The 19,688-nt window shown below is 55.9% G+C and overlaps 1 protein-coding gene across 1 annotated transcript; it reads left to right on the top strand.

Annotated features, from left to right (window-relative positions):
• The first annotated feature begins 2,826 nt into the window (after positions 1-2,826).
• Positions 2,827-18,376, top strand: IGLON5 (IgLON family member 5). Its single transcript, XM_074371041.1, has 8 exons — positions 2,827-2,982; positions 11,168-11,246; positions 11,905-12,137; positions 13,471-13,590; positions 14,871-15,005; positions 15,249-15,369; positions 15,971-16,125; positions 16,850-18,376. Exons 1-8 carry the CDS (start codon positions 2,904-2,906, stop codon positions 16,936-16,938), a joined length of 1,011 nt encoding a protein of 336 aa, XP_074227142.1. The 5' UTR covers positions 2,827-2,903; the 3' UTR covers positions 16,939-18,376.
• The last annotated feature ends 1,312 nt before the right edge of the window (positions 18,377-19,688 follow it).

Genomic DNA, 19,688 nt, shown 5'->3' with positions numbered 1-19,688 from the left:
GTGGGGGAGCTCTACTGACACCTAGTGGCTGGAGTCCCAGGACAATGCTCAGCAGCCTTGAACACACAGGGCAGCCCCTACTAAGAATCACTCAGCCCAACCCAATGTCAGTGATGCCAAGAGTGAGACAGCCTAGTTTAGTGGAAGCTATCATCCAAAAAACCACAAATAACAAATGTTGGCAAGGATGTGGAGAAAAGGGAACACTTGTGCACGGTTGGGGAGAATGTAAATTGGTGCAGCCACTGTGGAAAACAGTATGGAGGTTCCTCAAGAGACTAAAACTGAAACAACCATATGATCCAGCAATTCCACTCCTGGGCATATATCTGGAAAAAAAAATACCCCACTAATTCAAAAAGATACATGCATCTCAAAATTCATAGCAGCATTATTTTCAATAGCCAAAATATGGAAGCAAGTTAAGTGTCCATCAACAGATGAATGGATAAAGAAGATTTGGTGTGTATAAATATAATGGAATACTACTCAGCCATAAAAAAGAATGAAATGTTGCCTTTTGCAACAACATGAATGGACCTGGAGGGTATTATGCTTAGTGAAATAAGTCAGACAGAGAAAGACAAATACTGTATGATCACACTTACATGTGGAATCTAAAATATAAAACAAGCAAATGAATATAATAAAACAGAAACAGACTCACAGACACAGAAAACAAACTAGTGGTTACCAGTGGGGAGAGGGAAGGGGGAGGGCAGGATAGGGATAGAGGACTGAGAGGTACAAGCCACTGTGTATAAAGTAAATAAGCTACAAGGATACATCATACAGCACAGGAAATATAGCCAATGTTTTATAACTTTAAATGAAGTATAAATAAAATTCTGACTCACTATGTTGTATAACTTAAACTAATATAGTATTGTAAATCAACTCTATCTCAATTAAACAAACAGACAAACAAAAACACAAAACCCTGCCCTAGCAAAGTGCACATTCTGGAAGTAGTGAATGAAGAGAAAGGGAGGTGGCAGGAAATAAACAAGTGAACACAGAAAATAAGGGAATGGTAAAGGCTATGGAGAAAACAAAACAGAGGTAGGCATTAGGAGTGGGGGTTACTTTTTTTTTAACTTTATTTTACAATGTCATATTTTTTTAAACTGAAGTATAATTCATGTACAATATTATATGTTACAGGTATATAATATAGTGATCCACGATTTTTAAAGGTTAGGGTATAGTTATAATATATTGGCTATATTCCCCATGTTGTACAATACATCCTTGTAGCTTATTTTATATCTGATAATTTGTACCTCTTAATCCTCCGCCTCCATCTTGCCCCTCCTCCTTCTGGGAGGGGGTGTTACTTTGGATAGTACAATAAACAAAGGCTTCTCAAAGATGAAACCTGAATGATAAGAAACTCTGTGCCAATCTGGTGAGAAGAGCATTCCAGCAGAGGGAACAGCAAGTGCAAAGGCCCTGGGGCTGGAACAAGTTTGGCTTGTTTGAGGAGCAGACAGAAGGCCAGAGCAGCTGGAGCTAAGTGAACGAGTGAGGCTGGGCAGTGGCATCAGCTGGCTTACTTGCTTGGGGCCGGTTAATCTGAAAGTGGAGACCAAGGTGGAGGCCGGGAGACCAGAGCCTTGGCTTTTATAGTCAGAGCAGTCATTCAGGGGAGACAGTGACAGCTCAGAGCAGGGTGGAGTGGGAAGAAGAGGACAGAGTAGAGATCTGTTTTGGAGGCAGAGTCAGCTGCTCTTGCACACAGATTGGCTGTGGGGGGATTGGGAAGGAATTGAGGATTTGAGTTGGAGTTAAAACAGCCCCAAGAGATGACTTCAAAAATTCCTGCCTCCAACTGCCCCCAACATGGAGTGGGCTCAGGGATTGTCCTCTTCTTGCCTAAAACCTATATCAGGGGACGTAGGGCAGGGATGCCTCACCTGGTGAGCCAGGAGAGAGGACTATACCTATTAAATGGGTGCATAGTGGGGCTGCGAGGAAAGACCTAACTGCAGGTGGCTGGGGTGCTGGGCAGAGCCAGCAGCTCCCCAGGAGTGCTCTTCTTCTTCTCAATAACCTTGAGAAATAGAGACTATTCCATCTTCCATCTTGACTGGTCCAAGGTCACGCAGGCAAGTAAGGGAAAGAATGAGGAGTGGGGACTTTTTGTACCTAAACCCTGGATTGCCATCTCCCAAGGTCAGGTCCCCCATCTCTCCCCATTCTCCTGTTACCCTGAGCATGAGGGTTGGGGTGGAGGGAAGAAGTAAATTTCACCCCAGAAGTCAGTCTAATTTATGAAAGTAGATGGAGGAGCTGAACGATGTCCCACAGGAAGAAGGGACTGGATGCTGTGACTTCTGGGTCTGGGGGAGATGGGGACTGAGGGACCAGACTCCAGGGTCTGAGGAGGAAGGAGCTGGCGGCCTGGACTCTTGGGTCGGAGAGAGTAGGGGGCTGGGGGAGAAGGGGCCTGGGGGGTGAGATTTCTATGTCTGAGGGAGGATGAGATCGGGACCTGAAGCAGGAGGGAGGTGGGCTCCGGGAAGTGTCCCAGGCCCAGGGTTCCTAGGGATCCGAGGTGGGAAGCCGTGGGGACGCCCGGGATGGGAGGAGGTAGGGGCCGGGCCGCAGTAACAAAGGCCTCTCCCTCCAACAAGCAACCCCCCCTCGGCCCCGCCTCCCCGGCCCCCCGCCTCCCCTGATTGGTCGGCCTTCCTGCCCGTCAGCGCCGCCCCCTCCCCGGGTCTGCTGCAGCTCCGGCCGCCTCGTCGCGCCCCCCCAGCCCCCTCCCCCCGCCCCCGCCGCCCCCCGGGCCGGTGCAGCCGCAGGCGGGGTCCCCCTCCCCCTTCCCCTCTCCCCCCAGGCCTCGCGCGCCCCGGACCGGCCCCCCCTTTCCCCTCCCCCTTCGCGCCGCCGCTGCCGCGATGCCCCCCCCTGCGCCCGGGGCCCGGCTCCGGCTTCTCGCCGCCGCCGCCCTGGCCGGCCTGGCCGTCATCAGCCGAGGTACCGCAGCGCCGGGGGCGGGGGGACTCGTCCTGGACTCCAGGGTCCCGGGCGGGGATTGGGGGCGGTGAGGGGGGCTGCATCTCAGGGCGGAGAAGGGGAGGCCCCCGGTCGCCGAGGTCTGGGCCCGGGGGCGGGGGCCGCATCCCCCACCTGGGAAGGGGGAACTCGGACATCTGGATCCATGCCCGGGGGCGGGGGTCCCCGTCCTGGGGCCTGAGCCTGGGCCTAGGGGCGGAGGTCTGCTTCTCCGGGCAGGAGAGAGAGGGTCGTGGACCCCTGGTCCCGGCCTGGGGGCGGGAGGCTGCGGCTCCGGGTCGGGGAGGGAGATCAGACACGAAAGTAAGGGTCTCTGAGCAGGATCTCTGAACTGAGTTGGGGGGAGATAGGGGAGCTGCCCCGTCCGGGGTCTTCATCTCTACGAGGAGAGGGTCCCCTTGGGGGTCCTGGCCTGAGGGCTGGGGTAGGTGTTTCTGAGCAGAGGTGGGGGGATGGTATCTTCCCAGGATCAGTAAGAGGAGAGGGCAGAGGTGTCTGTGGACCTCCGTCCCAGGGCCAGGAAAAGAAGGGGGTGGGGTCTGGTTTCCCACCTGGTAAGGGGCTGAAATCCCCAGCTGGGTCGTCTAGGTTGGAAGAAAGTGTTAGTATTTGGAGTGTTGCCGTTATGTGTGGGAGAATGAAAGAAGGCAAGAAGTTGGGGTGCTGGGCTGGGAACTCAGACATGGAACGCTCTGGCTGAATATTTGGTTTGGGGTAGGATGGAGGGTGAGAGACGGGGGCTGATTGAGAAGGGAGGGAAGGAAAGGGTTAACATGGGGTCAGAGGGTTAATCTCAGCCCTCCCTGTGGGGAAGGGGGCCTGGGAGTTGGTCTCCACAGAGCAGGAAGAGGAGAAGGGAAAGTGGGGGGCTCAGGTGGTGAACCTGGCAGTCTCTGTTAATAGGATGTAGAACTGGATCTCGGATCTCCCCATCAGGCTGGCATCCTGGGGTCCAGGAGATGCTCCTTAAGGAGGGGAGGGGAGAGCAAGAAGGCAGGAGGCAGGGAACAGAGCTAATTCAAGGCTTCTGGAGGATCCCCCCAGGCCCTGCCCTAACACAAGATCACAGAGTCAGGGACACACCATCAGAGACAGTCTCAGCCAGACAGCTGCTCTCAGCTTCCCGCCCACACACAGCAGTCAGGCATAGTCATATAAACACCCATCACCAAGTCCAACCTGGAGCCAGCCACACCTGCAGCCGCCCACAGTCGCACACACTCAGCCCAGTGTAGGTAGGATGCTGGGCTGGGCCACAGAGGGCTGGAGGGTCCCTACCTCACTGGTGCAGAGGTCTGAGGAACCCTCCCACCTGACCTGTCTGAATCACTGTCTGACTTTCTACCAACCTGTCTGTGTCTCTCTATCACTTGCCTCTTTAAGTCTTTCTCAAGTCTCAGCCATTTCTGGAGTTCCCTAGCCCTGGGTGACATCCTATTTGTCTCTGTCTTTGGTCCCTGCCTGTCCCTCCCTGCTGGGCTCAGCACAATTTCATATCTGTCCCTCCCTCCCTGACTCTGGAAGTGTTCCTCCTTGTCACACCACGTGTCTCTTAGGGGAGCCAGGAGGTGGTCTGTGACCTAGGTCAAGTCCTTTCCCACCTCTGGACCTTTTGTCCCCCATCTGAGAACTACACGCAAGAGGGATGGGACAGGGGTGAACAAAGACAGGATTAGGATGGCAGAAAGATAACCGCACCCTCCCACCACCCCCTGACTGTTAGGGCTGCCTGAGAAAAAGCCCGTGGAGGAGGTACCAGATTGCCTCTCTTCCCGTTGATTCATTTGACGTGTTCCACATTAGGGGGGGATGCGTACAGGTGAACCAGCCACGTCAGGTCTGCGCGAGAGCAAACCCCACCGCGTCCCACCCCCACCCTCCCCAAACCCACTGTCACAAGAGAGAGAGCGAGGGGTTCACAGCCGGGAGCACGGCCTCCCCAGCCTTCTCTCACTTACACAGTCAGACGCGCAGAGTTCAACATCTGTGAGGGGGGTTGTTGGTGTATTTCCCAAGATAGAAACAAAATAAAGCCATTTCCCTGCAGCTGGCTTTTTTCCCACTTAAACTCTACCTCCCTGGCATCTGTAGAGATTGTTCTAGCTTTACTTTTTTTTTTTACTAAATTCTTTATGCCCACGCACATACACACACACACACCTATATATATCCACTTACAAAAGTCGCTGCAGCAGGGGATTTGGGGGCAGTTCCTCTGTCGTGTTAGACGGAGTTGGGGCAGAGTGAACTGGGCATGGGGACCTGCTGCCCCCGCCAGGCACCCGAATTTGCCTGGACTGAGGACTCTGCCTCACTGTGGGCTCATTTAACACGTATTTACTGAGCACACAGTCGCTGTTCCAGGCACTGGGGATCTATAAACACAGCAGCGAGGGAGCCAGATGAAGTCCCTGCTCTCACGGAGTTTACGTCCTAGTGGGATGGAGAGAGATAAAACTAGAACAAAACCTAACAACAAGCAAGTAGGTAAACAGGTAATTTCAGAGAAGATACGTAACGCCGAGAACGTGAGAATGACTCGGCAGACGAGTTGGCCTTGTGAGCGCAGGTGGTGTCTGAACAGCTGAGTGGAGGTCAGACCGAGAGGGGAGACATCGGCCCTGGAAAGATCCCAAGGGAACAGCAGAGGCAAAGGCCCTGAGGTGGGAACCAGCAGGAAGGAATGGCCAGCGTGTGGAAAGTTCCAGGATTCTAGGCTTAGCATCCTGATTCTGGGCATCTGGGATAAGAAGGACTTCCGAGGTCAGCAAAGAGGAAGAGGGGTCTGGGGGTTCCTCAGTGGGAGTTAGACCAGGCCCGGCCCCTTCTCACATCCCTTCTAAGCCAGAGCCACACGCACCCCCCACCCCCCTCCATCCAGTGACACTTCCACCCCCAGCTCCCTGAGCGCCCGCCAGTGGCTCAGATACATTCTCCATCTGTGGGTTCTAGGGTGGTGGAATCCAAGCACTCCCCACCCCATTGGAGGGTCCCAGCTTCGCCTGAGTTCCTTTGAGGGGCATCCTTGTCTACGACTCAGGGTCACTCAGGTGGCTAGAAATCCCCTCCTCTCAAGAGAAGGGAACTCACCCACTGCGACCTTCAGTCCTTGGTTTATCAAACAGGTGTGAGGGCTGCCAGTCTGGACTGGCAGAGACCCAGGTGGTCCCTCCAGTCACCACTGGATCTCCCCCCCACCCCTGCCCACAGCCTGCCACCTGCCACATAACTGGCCAATCAGACAACACACAGAGCTGTTTGAACCCATTGCTTGGGTGACTTTTCATCCTCCACGATGACTGTCCCTGGTTTACAGGTGGGGAAACTGAGTCCCAGTGAGGGGGAGTAACTTGTGCAACTCGGCAGCCCAGCTGGGGTTTGAACCCAGGCAGCCCGGCTCCCCGGGTCATTCTTTTCACAGCCTGCTTCTGCTGGCTTGGCGGTGGGCACAGCAGATGCTGACGGGGCATCTGTACGAGAGTCGGCGACTCAGGGGTGGGTGCTGGGCAGAGAGCAACCCACAACCCGGACCTGCCTTGCTCTCCCCCTCCCCCCAGCCCCTGGGGACCAACACCGAACCAGGGATAACAATAGCTGTTTACTTAAAAAGAAGGTGCTGTTAGGATCAGCTAGCATTTACTGGACCCTTTCTGCATGCTAAGCGCTGAGCTAAATGTTTTGTTTGCATGTTCTCCTGGAATCCCTGACAAAGACCCTCAGAGGGAAGAGCTATTACTTTTCTCCTTTCTGCAATACAGTTGGGGAAACTGAGGCTCAGACTGGCTGGAGATCACCCTGCTGGGAAAGGGTGGGGCAGACGTTTGATCTCTCAGCCTAGGCTTCTTGGGGCTTTCTCACCCAGTCTCTAGAGACCATCAATTACTTCTACAAACAGTTCCCTGCTCAGAGCTAAGCCCAGCTTTGGGGGACACAGCCAAGATTCCAGGCCCTCGGGGAGCTCCTGATCAGGTAGAGGAGACACCCTGGACACTGTCCCAGCTGAGTCAGAGGGTACCTAGTAGAGAAAGTGGAGACTCTGTCTTGAAGAGTACTCCTGGAGGAGGGGGCATTTGATTTGAGGTTTTGAAGAATGAGTAGGAGCTCAAGAGTTGCAGAAGCATGTTGTAGGCACCCATTTACATCCATTCAAGGAATATTTCCCAAGGCCTTCTGGGCCAGGCCCTGTGGTTGGAGATGCTGGAGACACAGACCTGAGTCAGAGCTAGGCTCTGCCCTCAAGAAACTTCTAGTCAGACTTCTAGACAGACACAGACAGTCAACACAGTGTGATCAGAGCTCTAATGGAGGTAGTTCAGGCATTGTGGGAACACAGACCAGGGATGGAGGTTATAGGGAGCCTGAGTTTTCCAAGCAGAATTCCTACAGAATGCACTTCATGTGCACTAGCTTGTTTATTTATACATTAAACACCTCTTGAGGCCACCTGTGGGCCAAGCCTTGAGCCCAGTGATGCTGGGACCCAGACGTGGGTCACACCCAAGCCCCACCCTGAGAGGATCCCATCTGGTGAGGGAAGCCAACCTGGACACAACCCTTGGTAATTGGGACTGAGACAGAGGGAGGGGCCGGGCCCAGGGGCAGAGAGGGTGATGTAATGGCTAACCTGACCCCTGCTCCATTTACTGAAGCCCAGAGAGGGGAAGGGACTTACCCAGGGTCACACAGCACAGACAGTCCTCCTGATCTTGATGTGTAGTAACTGTGCGAGAGACATGCAGGCCCATGACATCCAAATTTATAGACACAGAGACCAGGAATCAAAGACCCACTTGAGATAACTTCATCACTCATCTCCTGAGACTGCTCTCAGCCAGGGCCCAGCTGGGTGTGCTGGGGACACAGATGGTCTGAGCCTGGCCCTGCCCTGGAGGAGCAGGTGGGGGAGGCAGACGACTCCGATCCACGGTGCCCTGGGAGCAGAGTGGCAGCGCATATGGGCTCATACAGGCCGCCTCTCCTCTCCGCCACATGTGCATCAGGGGAGGGGAGGCAGGAAAGTGATGCCAGGCCGAGGGGCTGGGACTTCATCCTGAAGGCAGTGGGGGGCCACTGGAGGGGCAGGGGCCCACTTTGAGTGTTGGAGAGGTTCCCTGGCAAGGAGTGTGTGTCTGTCTGTCTTGGCTGTTTTTCTGTCTGTTGGGACATATGATTAAGATCCTACCTGCCTCTGTGAGGTCGACACCCCACCCCAGGGCCCTAGGCTGAGCTCTAGAGCCCCGGGTTCTGCCCTGAAGTTTTGAGGGGCACCTTGGACAGCTCCCTCTTCAACCCCAGACTGGGGTCATTCCCCTTAACCTCGGACAGTGGCTGTCACAGGGCTGGTGGGGAGACAGGCGGGGCAAGGCGGGGCTGGTGGTGATTTTGCCCCCTAGGAGGTATCTGGCAATGTCGGGGGTGGGGAGGTAATTAGGTTTATTTATTTATTTACTTATTTATTTTAATGGAGGCACTGGGGATTGCACCCAGGACCTCGTGAATGCTAAGCACGCCCTCTACCACGCAGCTATACCTACCCCACCCCCCCCACCCCCGTCCAGAGGCATTTTGGGTTGGGGGAGCTACTGGCATCTAGAGGGTGGAGGCCATGGATGCTGCCAAACATCCTAACACTGCACAAGACGACCCCACAAAGTAGAATCACCCGGCCCCAAGTGTCAGTGGTGCAGAGATGGAGACACCTTGGTCTGGGATGTGTGTGACCAAGAGTATGACAAATACTGTGGGGCGTGTGTGTATGTGTGTGTGAATGTGGCTATGGCTGTGTGTGATCTGATCGTCGGTGACAGCATGCCTGCATGCGCCGGATTCTTGGCCCAGGGCGGCGGCGCCTTTGTATTTGAGAGGCTCTGCCCCTGTCACTGTTCCATTACACAACCTGGAGCTTCCTGCATGACTTTCCAGAGGGAGGGGGTGGGGACGAGTATGGCTCCTGGGCTGGTAGTGTCACTGTGACTGATTAGGCCAACGTGTGTGTGCGCGCGCGTAACCGTGTGTAGACTTTGCACCTGCGCGTGGGGGGCTGCTGGTGTCCGTGTAACCGTGTGGATCGGTTATATATGGTGGGTCGAGTCAGGATGCAATGGCGGCTGGGCCTGGAGCTGCCCCTCCTGTGGCTGATAGGAGTGCTTCTGGGAGAGAGCTGTCCTTTCTAACTGACCTTCTGCTGGGTGTGTGTCTCCGGCTGTGCGCCTCAGAGTGTGTGCTCCTGTCCCTCCGAGCAGGCCCTACCCGGTTCCTGTGACTGCTTGTGGGACTATTTCCTGACCCTGGGGCTGGCTCAGTGCATCTTTCCGGGACCCTAGTGACTGTGTGTGTGTGTGTGTGTGTGTGTGTGTGTGTGTGTGTGTGTGTGTGTGTGTGTGTCTGTCTGTCTGTCTGTCTGTCTGTCTGTCTGTCTGTCTGTCTGTCCTGGCCGTCCCCTCCTGTTACCGGGGTGTGTGTGTCATCCCCCCTCCGCACAGCGCAGGGAGAGCGAGTTCCTTCCCCACCTCCAGGGCTCTTCAAAGCGCAGGAGGGACTCTGGCCCGGCTGCAGGGCCCGGCCCCCAACCCCAGGGCCTGGCGAGCCCACTGCACTGGCTCTGCCCCCGCCCCGTCCTGTGGAGCTGCTGATGGAGAGGGCCTCCGGGAGTCATTGGGGCGGCACGGGCAATTAATTCATTAGATTAATTAGCTCCTCATCCTGGGGCGGGGCACCAGGGCAGCCCTGGATGGGGCCCTCCCTCCCCAGGCGCCCAAGGTCACCTGGCCTCCACCGCCTCTCCCCCTCCTGATGCTGTCTCCATCCGCTGCCTCTGCGTGCCCAGCCCCCACTCCCTGGCCCCGGTCCAGCCGCTGGCCACGGTCCACAGAGAGATGAATGGGTGGGGGTGGGGGCTCTGCCAGGCGCTGGGGTGCGCAGGCAGGCGTGGGCAGGCGCCCGCCAGAGCGTGCCCCGCTGGGCATGGGCACACCGGGGTGTCTGCGTAGACGCGGGGGTCTGCGGAGGCTTGCGTGCCGCTGTACACCAGGCCCAAGGGCAGACTGTGCGTCTGTGATAGACGTGTGTCTGCGTGGATGTACGCAGACATCTGTGTTCCTGCGCGTGCTTGCATACGTGTGTCTGTAGGTCTGTGTAGACATATGTGTGTGTTGAGTATCTGCGAGCCGCTGGCGCTGCGTGTCTTTCCATGTATTTCTGAATTCAGGCCTATAATGTGTGTACAGAGTGCACATGTCTGTTACACACGTACATGTGTCTGTGTATATAGGTACCTACATACCCATGAGTCTGAATACATGTGTGTGCGCCCGTCTACGTGTGTATCTGTGCGTGTATACGTGTGTATCTTCATATGTGTACCTATCTGTAGATTTTTTTTTATTTTTAGTGGGGGAGGTCATTAAGTTTATTTATTTGTTAATGGAGGTACTGGGATGAAACCCAAGACCTGGTCCATGCTAAGCACGCGCTCTACCACTGAGCCCTGCCCTCCTCCCCATCTGTGGATTCTTGAATCTGTGTGTGTGTGTGTCTGTACACTACTTGTGAACATGTCTGTGTGTGCCCGTGTGTTCCCATGTGCGGGTGTGTCGGTGTCCATGTGTATCTGTCTGTGTGTATCTGTGTGCATGTGTGCCTTTGCATTTCTGTAATTGTGAATCTGTGCATCCGTCGGTGTGGGTGTCTGTACACAGCCTCTGTGAATGCGTGCATTGAGTACTGGTGCTCTTGTGTCAGTGCGCACACACACTTGTGCTTGTGTGCTGGGGTTGGCTGTTGTCTCCGTGTCTCTGGAGGAATGTAGGTTTGTGTGTCTGGGCGGTGTAGGCTTGTGGGAAGGTACTGGTTGCGTGTGTTGGCTCTGAGTGTGTCTGCTGTGTGCATCTCCGGAAGCATCGGGGGGTGGGGGGAGGGTATAGCTCAGTGGTAGAGCGCATACTTAGCATGCCCGAGGTCCTGGGTTCAACCCCCAGTCCCTCCATCAAAAAGAATAAATAAATTAATTAATAATCTTAATTACCTTCCCCCCCAAAAAAAACAGAAAGAGAAACATAAGTGAACATGTGTGCCAGTGTGTGTGTGTGTGTGTGTGTGTGTGTGTGTGTACTGTCCCTGCTGAGCTGAGCCACTCCCCCTTCTGCAGGGCTGCTCTCCCAGAGCCTGGAGTTCAGCTCGCCAGCAGACAACTACACGGTGTGTGAAGGTGACAACGCCACCCTCAGGTACGGGACTCAGAGGGGGCTGCCCCCTCACCTTTCTTAGGGGTAAATGGTCCTGACTTGCAGGCACAGCCCATACCTCCCCCATCCGGAGAGAGGCCATTGGGGCAGAAACTCTGGGCCCACCTCCACCCATGGGCCTCAGTGTCCCCATCTGTCAAATGGGCAGGAGAATGGTCACCACCGAGTGAGTTGTTGTGAAGATTCAAGTCTATGCACACACCCTGAGCTCAGACAGCGTGGCCCACTGTGAGAGCCAGGATCACGTTGTCCCAGGCTCGGCCCCTCCCCACTCTGGGTCCCTGTCCCCCCCCCACCCCCGGGTCTCTGTCCTTCTGTCTCTGGGTTCCTCATCACTCTGCATCTCTGTCCCTCTCCCCCAGACTTTCTCTCCCCTCTCTTCTCTGACACACAACAATCACTCAATAACCATCAGCTGCTATTCTGTTGTACACGAGCTCACAACTGTCCATCCCTGAGGTTCAGTTTGCCCGCCTGGAAAGTGGGCACAGTCACCCCTGCCTTCGAGGACTGCCATGGGAACTGGAGATGCGACAGGCCTTCCTCTCCCCCAACTCCAAGCCCCTGAGATGGGGGACCCTGGAGGGCCAGGCAGGTGTGGGGGAGGGAAGAACCGCCCTGCCCTTGTCCTCCCCGCCAGCTGCTTCATCGATGAGCATGTGACCCGAGTGGCCTGGCTGAACCGCTCCAACATCCTGTACGCGGGCAACGATCGCTGGACCAGCGACCCACGGGTGCGGCTGCTCACCAACACGCCGGAGGAGTTCTCCATCCTCATCACCCAGGTGGGGCTGGGCGATGAGGGCCTCTACACCTGCTCCTTCCAGACCCGCCACCAGCCGTACACCACTCAGGTCTACCTCATCGTCCACGGTGAGCCCTCGGCTGGGGCCCCAGAGAGTCACGGAGGGGAAAGCAGGTGGCGGATGCAGGGGAGAGGGGACCCTCATGTCCTCGCAGATCCCAGGGATGCAGCCGTGGGAAGGCAGACACACATCCTCCCTCACAGATTCCAGCCAAGCAGAGGAAGGGGAAGTCATGGACAGCTTCTAGTGCAGGAGAGCGATGGGGGCGAGGGGGCATGCGGAGGAAGACCGCATCCATTCTCTCAGCCCTGTTTATTGAGCACCTACTATGTGCAGGCATTTTGCTCCACGCACTGGGGACAGAGAAGGAGCCAGGCAGGCTGTCGCTGCCCCTCTGGAGGTGTCTTTTCAAGGAGAGGTGGCTTCCCAGACATAATGTCTGAGCTGAGACCTTCAGCTGGGTGCAGGGCTGGTCCCAGAAAAGGAACAGCACGTGCCAGATCAGATGCAGCAGAATTCAGAGCAGGAGAGGTGGGGCTGGAGAGATCCATGGAGGGGGCAGGGGGCTGCTTCGCATGGCATCAGTGGTGGTCTGGAGGACAGGGAGCACTTGGAGAGACAGGACCCCAGAGACAGCCCAGCAGGGCCACGACCAGCCCTGACTTGGGAGCCAGATCCCCTGGTTTCCAACCTCGCCGCTACCACCCACCGGCTGAGGGACCTTGAGCAAGCCGGACTGACTCAGACGCCTCATCTGCAAAACAGAGATGACGTTGTCATGTATCAAATCCAAGACATCGTCAGTTGGAAGGGGCACCTTTATTTTATACCCTGCTGGAAGAGGGGGAAAAACCTGCCTATTAAATTCTGGTGTCCTACCTCGTAAGGCCTTCCTGATGGGAGAAATCTTCAAATGGGACAGGGGGTCGAGGTGGAGAACACCCCCCTGTGTTAGAATTGATGACTATAGCAATGTCTACCCCAGAGGGGTGGTTTAACAAGTTAATCTTTATAAAACACTTAGAACAGGGTGAGCTTACACCCAGAAGCAGAATATAAGCATTAATTAAATAAATTAATTTTAGTGATTTTTTAAAAAAATAATAATTAATACATAAATGCAAATAGAGACTGGAAAGGAGGACTTCAGGCCAGAAGATAGAAGAGAGAAACCAAGTTAGGAGGAAGGTGGAGAAAGACAAGAGACTGAGAAAGAGAGAGGAAAACACAGGAGCAGCAGCTGGAGAAGGAGCCAGGCCCAGAGGGAAGGGAGGACACAGAGGGAATCTTACAGAAAGACAGGAAGTGCCGGGGACTCCCGGGTCGGGGGGAGGAGGGGCTGGGGCCTGGATCCTGGGTCCCGGGGCCCACACCCAGCCTCTCACTCACCTTCCCTGCAGTCCCCGCCCGCATCGTGAATATCTCTTCGCCCGTGACGGTGAATGAGGGGAGCAATGTGAACCTGCTCTGCCTGGCTGTGGGGCGGCCGGAGCCCACGGTCACCTGGAGGCAGCTCCGAGGTGAGGACCCACCCCTGGCCGAGAGCCTCTTCCCCTTCTCCACCAGCTGGGCCCCCAGTTATCCCTCTCTCTTGATCCCTCCCCAACTCTGGTGACGACGGGTTTTCTCCTCCCACCCTGGTCCTGTTATTTCACCCGCAGCCCCCCAGAACCTTAGAGCCATCCCCACTTGCCATCCCAGGCCTGGATGATTTCCTCCAAATCGCCTGCGAGATCCCAGCTTGCCACGCATCCCTGTCCCCAGTATCTCCAGTCTCTTCCCCACCAGTTCACAGGATTCTCCTGGACTCAGACCCCTACCTACTAGGTGGCCAGAGCCTACAGCCCTGGCCCACGGTCTCCTCTCCTGCTCACATCACTACACCTCTACTGGATGCCTTTAGAGCAGCAGTTCTCAAAGTGTGGTCCCCAGACTGGCATCACCTGGAAACCTGCCGGAAATGCACATCTTGGGCCCATCCCCAGCTTAATGAGTCAGAACCCCACCACCACCACCACAATCTGTTTTAGTAAGCCCTTTGAATAATTCTTATGGTAGAGCTGAGAACCACAGCTGTCCCAAAACAGTGCCATCATCCATCGCCCCTTTTACCTGGATCTCCACCACTAGTTCCCAGATCCCTAAATCCTCACTCACAGGGTCTTTGGAGACCAACCGTGCCAATCACTAGATCCTCTGGGACCCAGAACCCAATAACTAGGTTTCAGATCCCTGGATCCTCGCCTACCAGTTCACGTAAGCCCCAAGGTCCTGGTCTTGATATCCTGGTTCCCTGGATGTTCTGAGTCTCGAAGGGTCATCTGAGCCAGTGCTCTGGCATAAGACCCCAGATATCTGGATTGCTGTCCCCAGTCACCAGATCCTGATTCCTTGGACCCCAAGAGCTAGATCACAGAACTCTAGAGCCTCCCCCATTGGGTCTGTATTTTCTGGATCTTTCTGAATCTTTCTGAGCTTCAAGATCCTAGGATCCTCCCCACTGGGTCCTGTGAGCCCCATGATCTGAGTTATGGACTCCCAGATCACTGAATCCCCTGAGCTCCCCAAGTTCTATGACCCTCACCACTGGGTTCTAGTTACTTGGCCCCAGATCCCCACACTCTGCCCCACCCCTACCAGGAGATCCTGGGCCCCGCTAGCCCCCTCCCCACTCCTACTGAGCCGGGCACTCCAGGCCCTGCGGTGTCCGCCCCGCTGATGTGTGTCCGTGTTGTGCCCGTGTTGTCCCGTGTTAAGTGTTTGTGTCTGGCCCTGCCCCTCCCCTTCCCTCCCTCAACAGACGGCTTCACCTCCGAGGGGGAGATCCTTGAGATTTCCGACATCCAACGGGGCCAAGCCGGAGAATACGAGTGCGTGACTCACAACGGGGTGAACTCTGCACCCGACAGTCGCCGCGTGCTGGTTACAGTCAACTGTGAGGCCCCCTCCATCCCACCCCCGGGCACTGGGCACCAAAGGGGGGGGGCCCTGGGTCCCTGGGGATGAAGGATATGAGAGAGAAGGAAGGGGGTGGGGTGGGTCTAAGGGAGGAAAGGGTTTGGCCTAAGGAGGGGGTTGGAGATCTGGACTCCTGGGAAAGACGGAGGAGGGGACTGGGGGCGAGACCTTTTCGTCCCCACTGGGCTAGGAGAATTCGGTGATCCTGGTCCCCCTCCAGATCCTCCGACCATCACGGACGTGACCAGCGCCCGAACGGCCCTAGGCCGGGCCGCCCTCCTGCGCTGCGAAGCCATGGCCGTGCCTCCAGCGGATTTCCAGTGGTACAAGGATGACCGACTGTGAGGACAGCACCGGGGCGGGCCGTGGGGATGGTGGTGGTGGGGCCCTCAGTTCTTTGGACTGCAGGGAATGGGGCAGAGGGAGCAGAGTACTGGGTCCTGAGACCTGGGGGTCTAGTTTCTAGGTCTTGGGGTCCACTGGGCACCGGGAGACTGGGGTGACTTACTAAAAATTTGGGGTCCCAAGATGATAAATGTTGGAGCCCAGTCTCCTCCGGCTATTCAGGAAGAAGGTCTGGGGTCAGGGGTTGCTGTTGAGGATCTGGCCGAGAAGCTTTAGGGGACCCTTGGGACCCGGGTCCAGCGTGGCCTGGGAACCCCTAGACCTAGAGGTTGGGGGGTCACACACTGGGAGAGTCCAATGTCCCTGAGGGACTGCGGTGCCTGGAGAAGGGCGTCGGTGGGAGTGGCCCGTGATCCATGGGGAGCTAGAACAGGAGGCTAGAGATCGCTGGGGTAGGGGACAGAATGCAGGGTCTTCAGGGAATCGGGAACTGGGGAGCCTGATGGTCGCGGATGCGGGTGCAGGGCTGGTCTCTCCGCCTCGAGTGGGTCCCAGGCCGGGTCCTGCGGCCTGGTCCCTGACCCGGGTCCCTGGCAGGCTGAGCAGTGGCACGGCCGAGGGCCTGAAGGTGCAGACGGAGCGCACCCGCTCGATGCTTCTCTTCGCCAACGTGAGCGCCCGGCATTACGGCAACTACACGTGTCGCGCAGCCAACCGGCTGGGAATGTCCAGCGCCTCCATGCGGCTCCTGCGTGCGTCCCTGAGCGGCGGGCGGGGCGGGGCGGGGCCGGGGAGGCGTGGGCGGGGCGGGAGCTGAATGGGCGGGGCCAGGGAGGTGGAGATGCAGAGACCGCCCCGAGAATGTCCTCGAACTTAGGAAAGATACGCGTGCTGAGACTCAGAAGCAGTGCGACTGAGCAAGAAGCCTATCCCTCTATCGATATTCACTGAGCGCCCACCTAGGGCTGGGCGTTGGGTGCTAGGGACCCAGCAATGCACAAAAGAGGCGAGCTCTGGGGACTCGCAGAGCTTGCTGTCCAGCAGCAGTAGAACAGCAATAAACAAGTAGACACAAATAAAATTAAAAGCAAACAAATCTATAAACACGTAACTAAGCAAAAATAATTTTAAATATCCATAAGGGCTACGAAAAAAATAAGTAATAGGATTGGGGGTGGTAGCATTAGATCAGATCATCAGAGAAAGCTTCCTGGAGGGGCTGATATCTGAACTGAGATCTCAATGGTCAGAGGAAGCCAGCCCTACCAAGATCTGCGGGAGGAGGTCTGCGGGCAGAAGGAACAGGGATCACAGATGCTAAGACTGAAACACTGAGTGGGAAGCCCAGAAAGTTCCCTAGGAGGCAGCCTCAGACAAGACCCTCGGAGACCAAAGCAGAGACAAGACTCCTGGGAGAGACACACATGGGGTTTCCCCTCTCCGGGCCTCCTCCCCTGACCCTCTTTCTCCCCCCAGGCCCAGGATCCCTGGAGAACTCGGCCCCGAGGCCCCCAGGGCCCCTGATCCTCCTCTCCGCCCTGGGCTGGCTGTGGTGGAGGATGTAGGGAGAACCGGTGCAGCTCGCCTCCCCCTGCGGGGGGCCTGCGGCCGAGAGCGAGAGGAAAAGGGGGAACAAGCGCTGTGGGTCTCGAGGAAACAGAAGAGCTCTCGGCCACTGAGGAAGAAGAGAGGAAAAGGAAGAGGAAGGGGAGGAGGAAAGATCTTTAGAGAACCCATCACTGTGAGGGATAACGCAAAATTATGCATCTTTCTACAGCCATTCTCGCCACTGTTCACCTTTCCGATTGTGACTCACCCCTGGCCACCCCACACCCCTCTCTTAGCTCAGGCTGTCAACTGGATCGTGCGTGTGTAGTGGGTGTGTGTGAGCGTAAGCCTGCACGTGTGTGTGCGCGCATGCGGGCGTGTGTGGACGGATGGGTGGGTGCGGAAGGGGGCGCAGCACTCTTCCTTCCCCAACACCCCCACATCCACTGCCCCCGTCCCTGCTGTCTCCCACTCTGGCTGGAGGTAGGTATGGGGGCTTCGTGGTAGAAGCCGTGAGGAGAGGTTTTCCAGGCTCCCTCCTTTCCCAATATATGCACGCACACCGCCCCTTCCCCTCCCTGTTGAAAGGCTGTCTCCTGGGCAGGTTGGGAGGGGAGGGAGGGGCATCACTTTGTCAAGCTGTCATTCAGCCTTTATGAGAGGGTTGCGGGATCTCCATCTTGGCTTTGGGCCTCCCTGCTGTCAACCGCCAGCTGCCTGTAGCCAGAGGCCCCATTACCAGCTCAGCGGCCTGAGACCTTCCCACTTTCCCCGTCTCTGTCCACCCTGGACTTTCGGCCCCCTTCTGGGCCAATCGGTGCTTCCATCCAACTGTCAGGCTGGTGCCTGCTGTCACCTGCCTGTCTCAGTGCTTTGCCCTTCCTCAGCCCCACTCCCCTCGGCCACCTGCAGCGCCAACCAGCTGCCTTCAGCGCCCCTGCAGCCAACCCACAGGTGTGGGCTTACTGGTCTACCACTCCCTGGCCTCTCCACCAACCCAACCTCCTGAAGGTTGACCTGACCACCCTCACACACATTCAGACACACCCACAAAACCAGCGACTGTGACCAGCAATAGCCCCCTGGCTCCAGCTGTCCTGTAGTCAGTCGGTTCCCCCCAAGGATGGGCAACTGTTGTCAAGAAGGGGCTCTGAGGCTGTCACGTCAGCTCCGATTGTAGGAATACCCCACCCTGGCACAGCGCATCGCACCAAGTGGGGGAGAGAGGGGCGCCGCACAGACACCCCGAGCCCAGGCCAGGGTGCCGGGCTACCAGCTCCAACTCCCGGGAGACCCTCTATAAACACCCACCCTGAACTACACCACCCAGAGCTTGGGATAGGGAGAAAGGGTAGAGCAGGGGCAGGGGGGCAAGGGGCAGTGACTGTACCTCAGACGGGGGCGTGGGCCCCATCCCACATTGTCTTCCATTCCCAGGGTCCGGGGGACAGGGAGGGGAGGGGGAGGGACGCAAGGGAGGGGGCGGGGGGCCCTGGGGGCCGTGTGTTCCGATTCATGGGGAGTGTTGAGACCACCACACCAATAAACGCCTTTTTCCAAAGTCTCTGCCTGCAGGTGCCAATGTCATTAAGATATGGGTGAGTGGAGGGCAAGGGGTCGTGGTCCTTGGTGGTGCCTCCCCAGCATCACTGCATCATTTCTACCCTCTTCTTTCTCTTTGGTAAATTTGGAATTGACCCACTTACAGAAGTGGCCCCTGATTGGCTTAAGCCACTTGGCACAGCCCATTTCCCAATGTGACTGGTTCAGAGGTGGGCACGTGACCTAGCCAGGCTAATGACAGAGTGGACATCAGAGCTGTGTGGATTCACAAGAAGAGATGCTCTTCTGCTGGATAATGTGGCTCAGTGGTATGAAGGCTAGATCTGCAAGGTTGCTTTTTTCCATCGCATGGAGAGCTCTTGGGTCTGTGGGGATAGCAATGGTGGGGAAGACAGCACGTGGAGCCTGTGAATGATAGAAACACTATGGAATGCAGAGTGAAAAGTCTAGAGAAACTGAGTCCATGATGACATCATTTGAGCAATCGGTTCAAAACTTATCTGATGCCCACGAGCACTTACATAGGCAATAAAGTAGGTTTTCTGTCTCTAGTTATCCAAAAGGAAATGAAAACTCTAACTGATATAGAAGAGATATATAGAGTCCAGGTACCCAGGACCCCAGCCCTTACCTTTTAAAATTATATATGTGTGAGTGGGGAGGGCTATGTGTGAACTCTGTATTTTCTGCTCAATTCTGCTGTGAACCTGAAACTGCTCTAAAAGAATAAAGTCTATTAAAAAAAAAAAAAAAAAGGATTCAAGGGCTCTTTTGCCCAAATCTTTCATCCCAATCCTTAATCAGAATGCCTCACATCCTTCCCCAAGACAGATGCTGGTTGCCTACACTTTATTATATGTTTTCTCCCTCTTTCCTGTCAGATGACCTCACATGATACAGGCTGAGATATTTAGTTTCCTGACCTCCACCTTGCAGTGATGTGGCCCATTCAGGGTCAATGAGACATAAAGGAAGTTTGCTGTGAGGCTTCCAGGAAAGTTTTTCCCCCCATTTATGAAGTTGGTCAAGGGGAGGGGGACCCTACTCCCTTCCTTTTGTTGTCAGATACAGTTGTGTGAAGATGTGATGTCTGGGGCTGCAGCAGCCATCTTGCTACATGAGACAACATGCCAACCCACCAAGGGTGGCAGAGCAGAAGGATGCAAAGAGCCCAGGTACTTGATGGGGTCACTAAGTTGCTGAG

This window comes from Camelus bactrianus, chromosome 9 (assembly GCF_048773025.1).
Source record: "Camelus bactrianus isolate YW-2024 breed Bactrian camel chromosome 9, ASM4877302v1, whole genome shotgun sequence".
In the NCBI taxonomy this organism is placed as follows: Eukaryota; Metazoa; Chordata; class Mammalia; order Artiodactyla; family Camelidae; genus Camelus; species Camelus bactrianus.
Note: the sequence above shows the minus strand (reverse complement) of the source record. Positions and strands in the feature narration are given on the sequence as shown.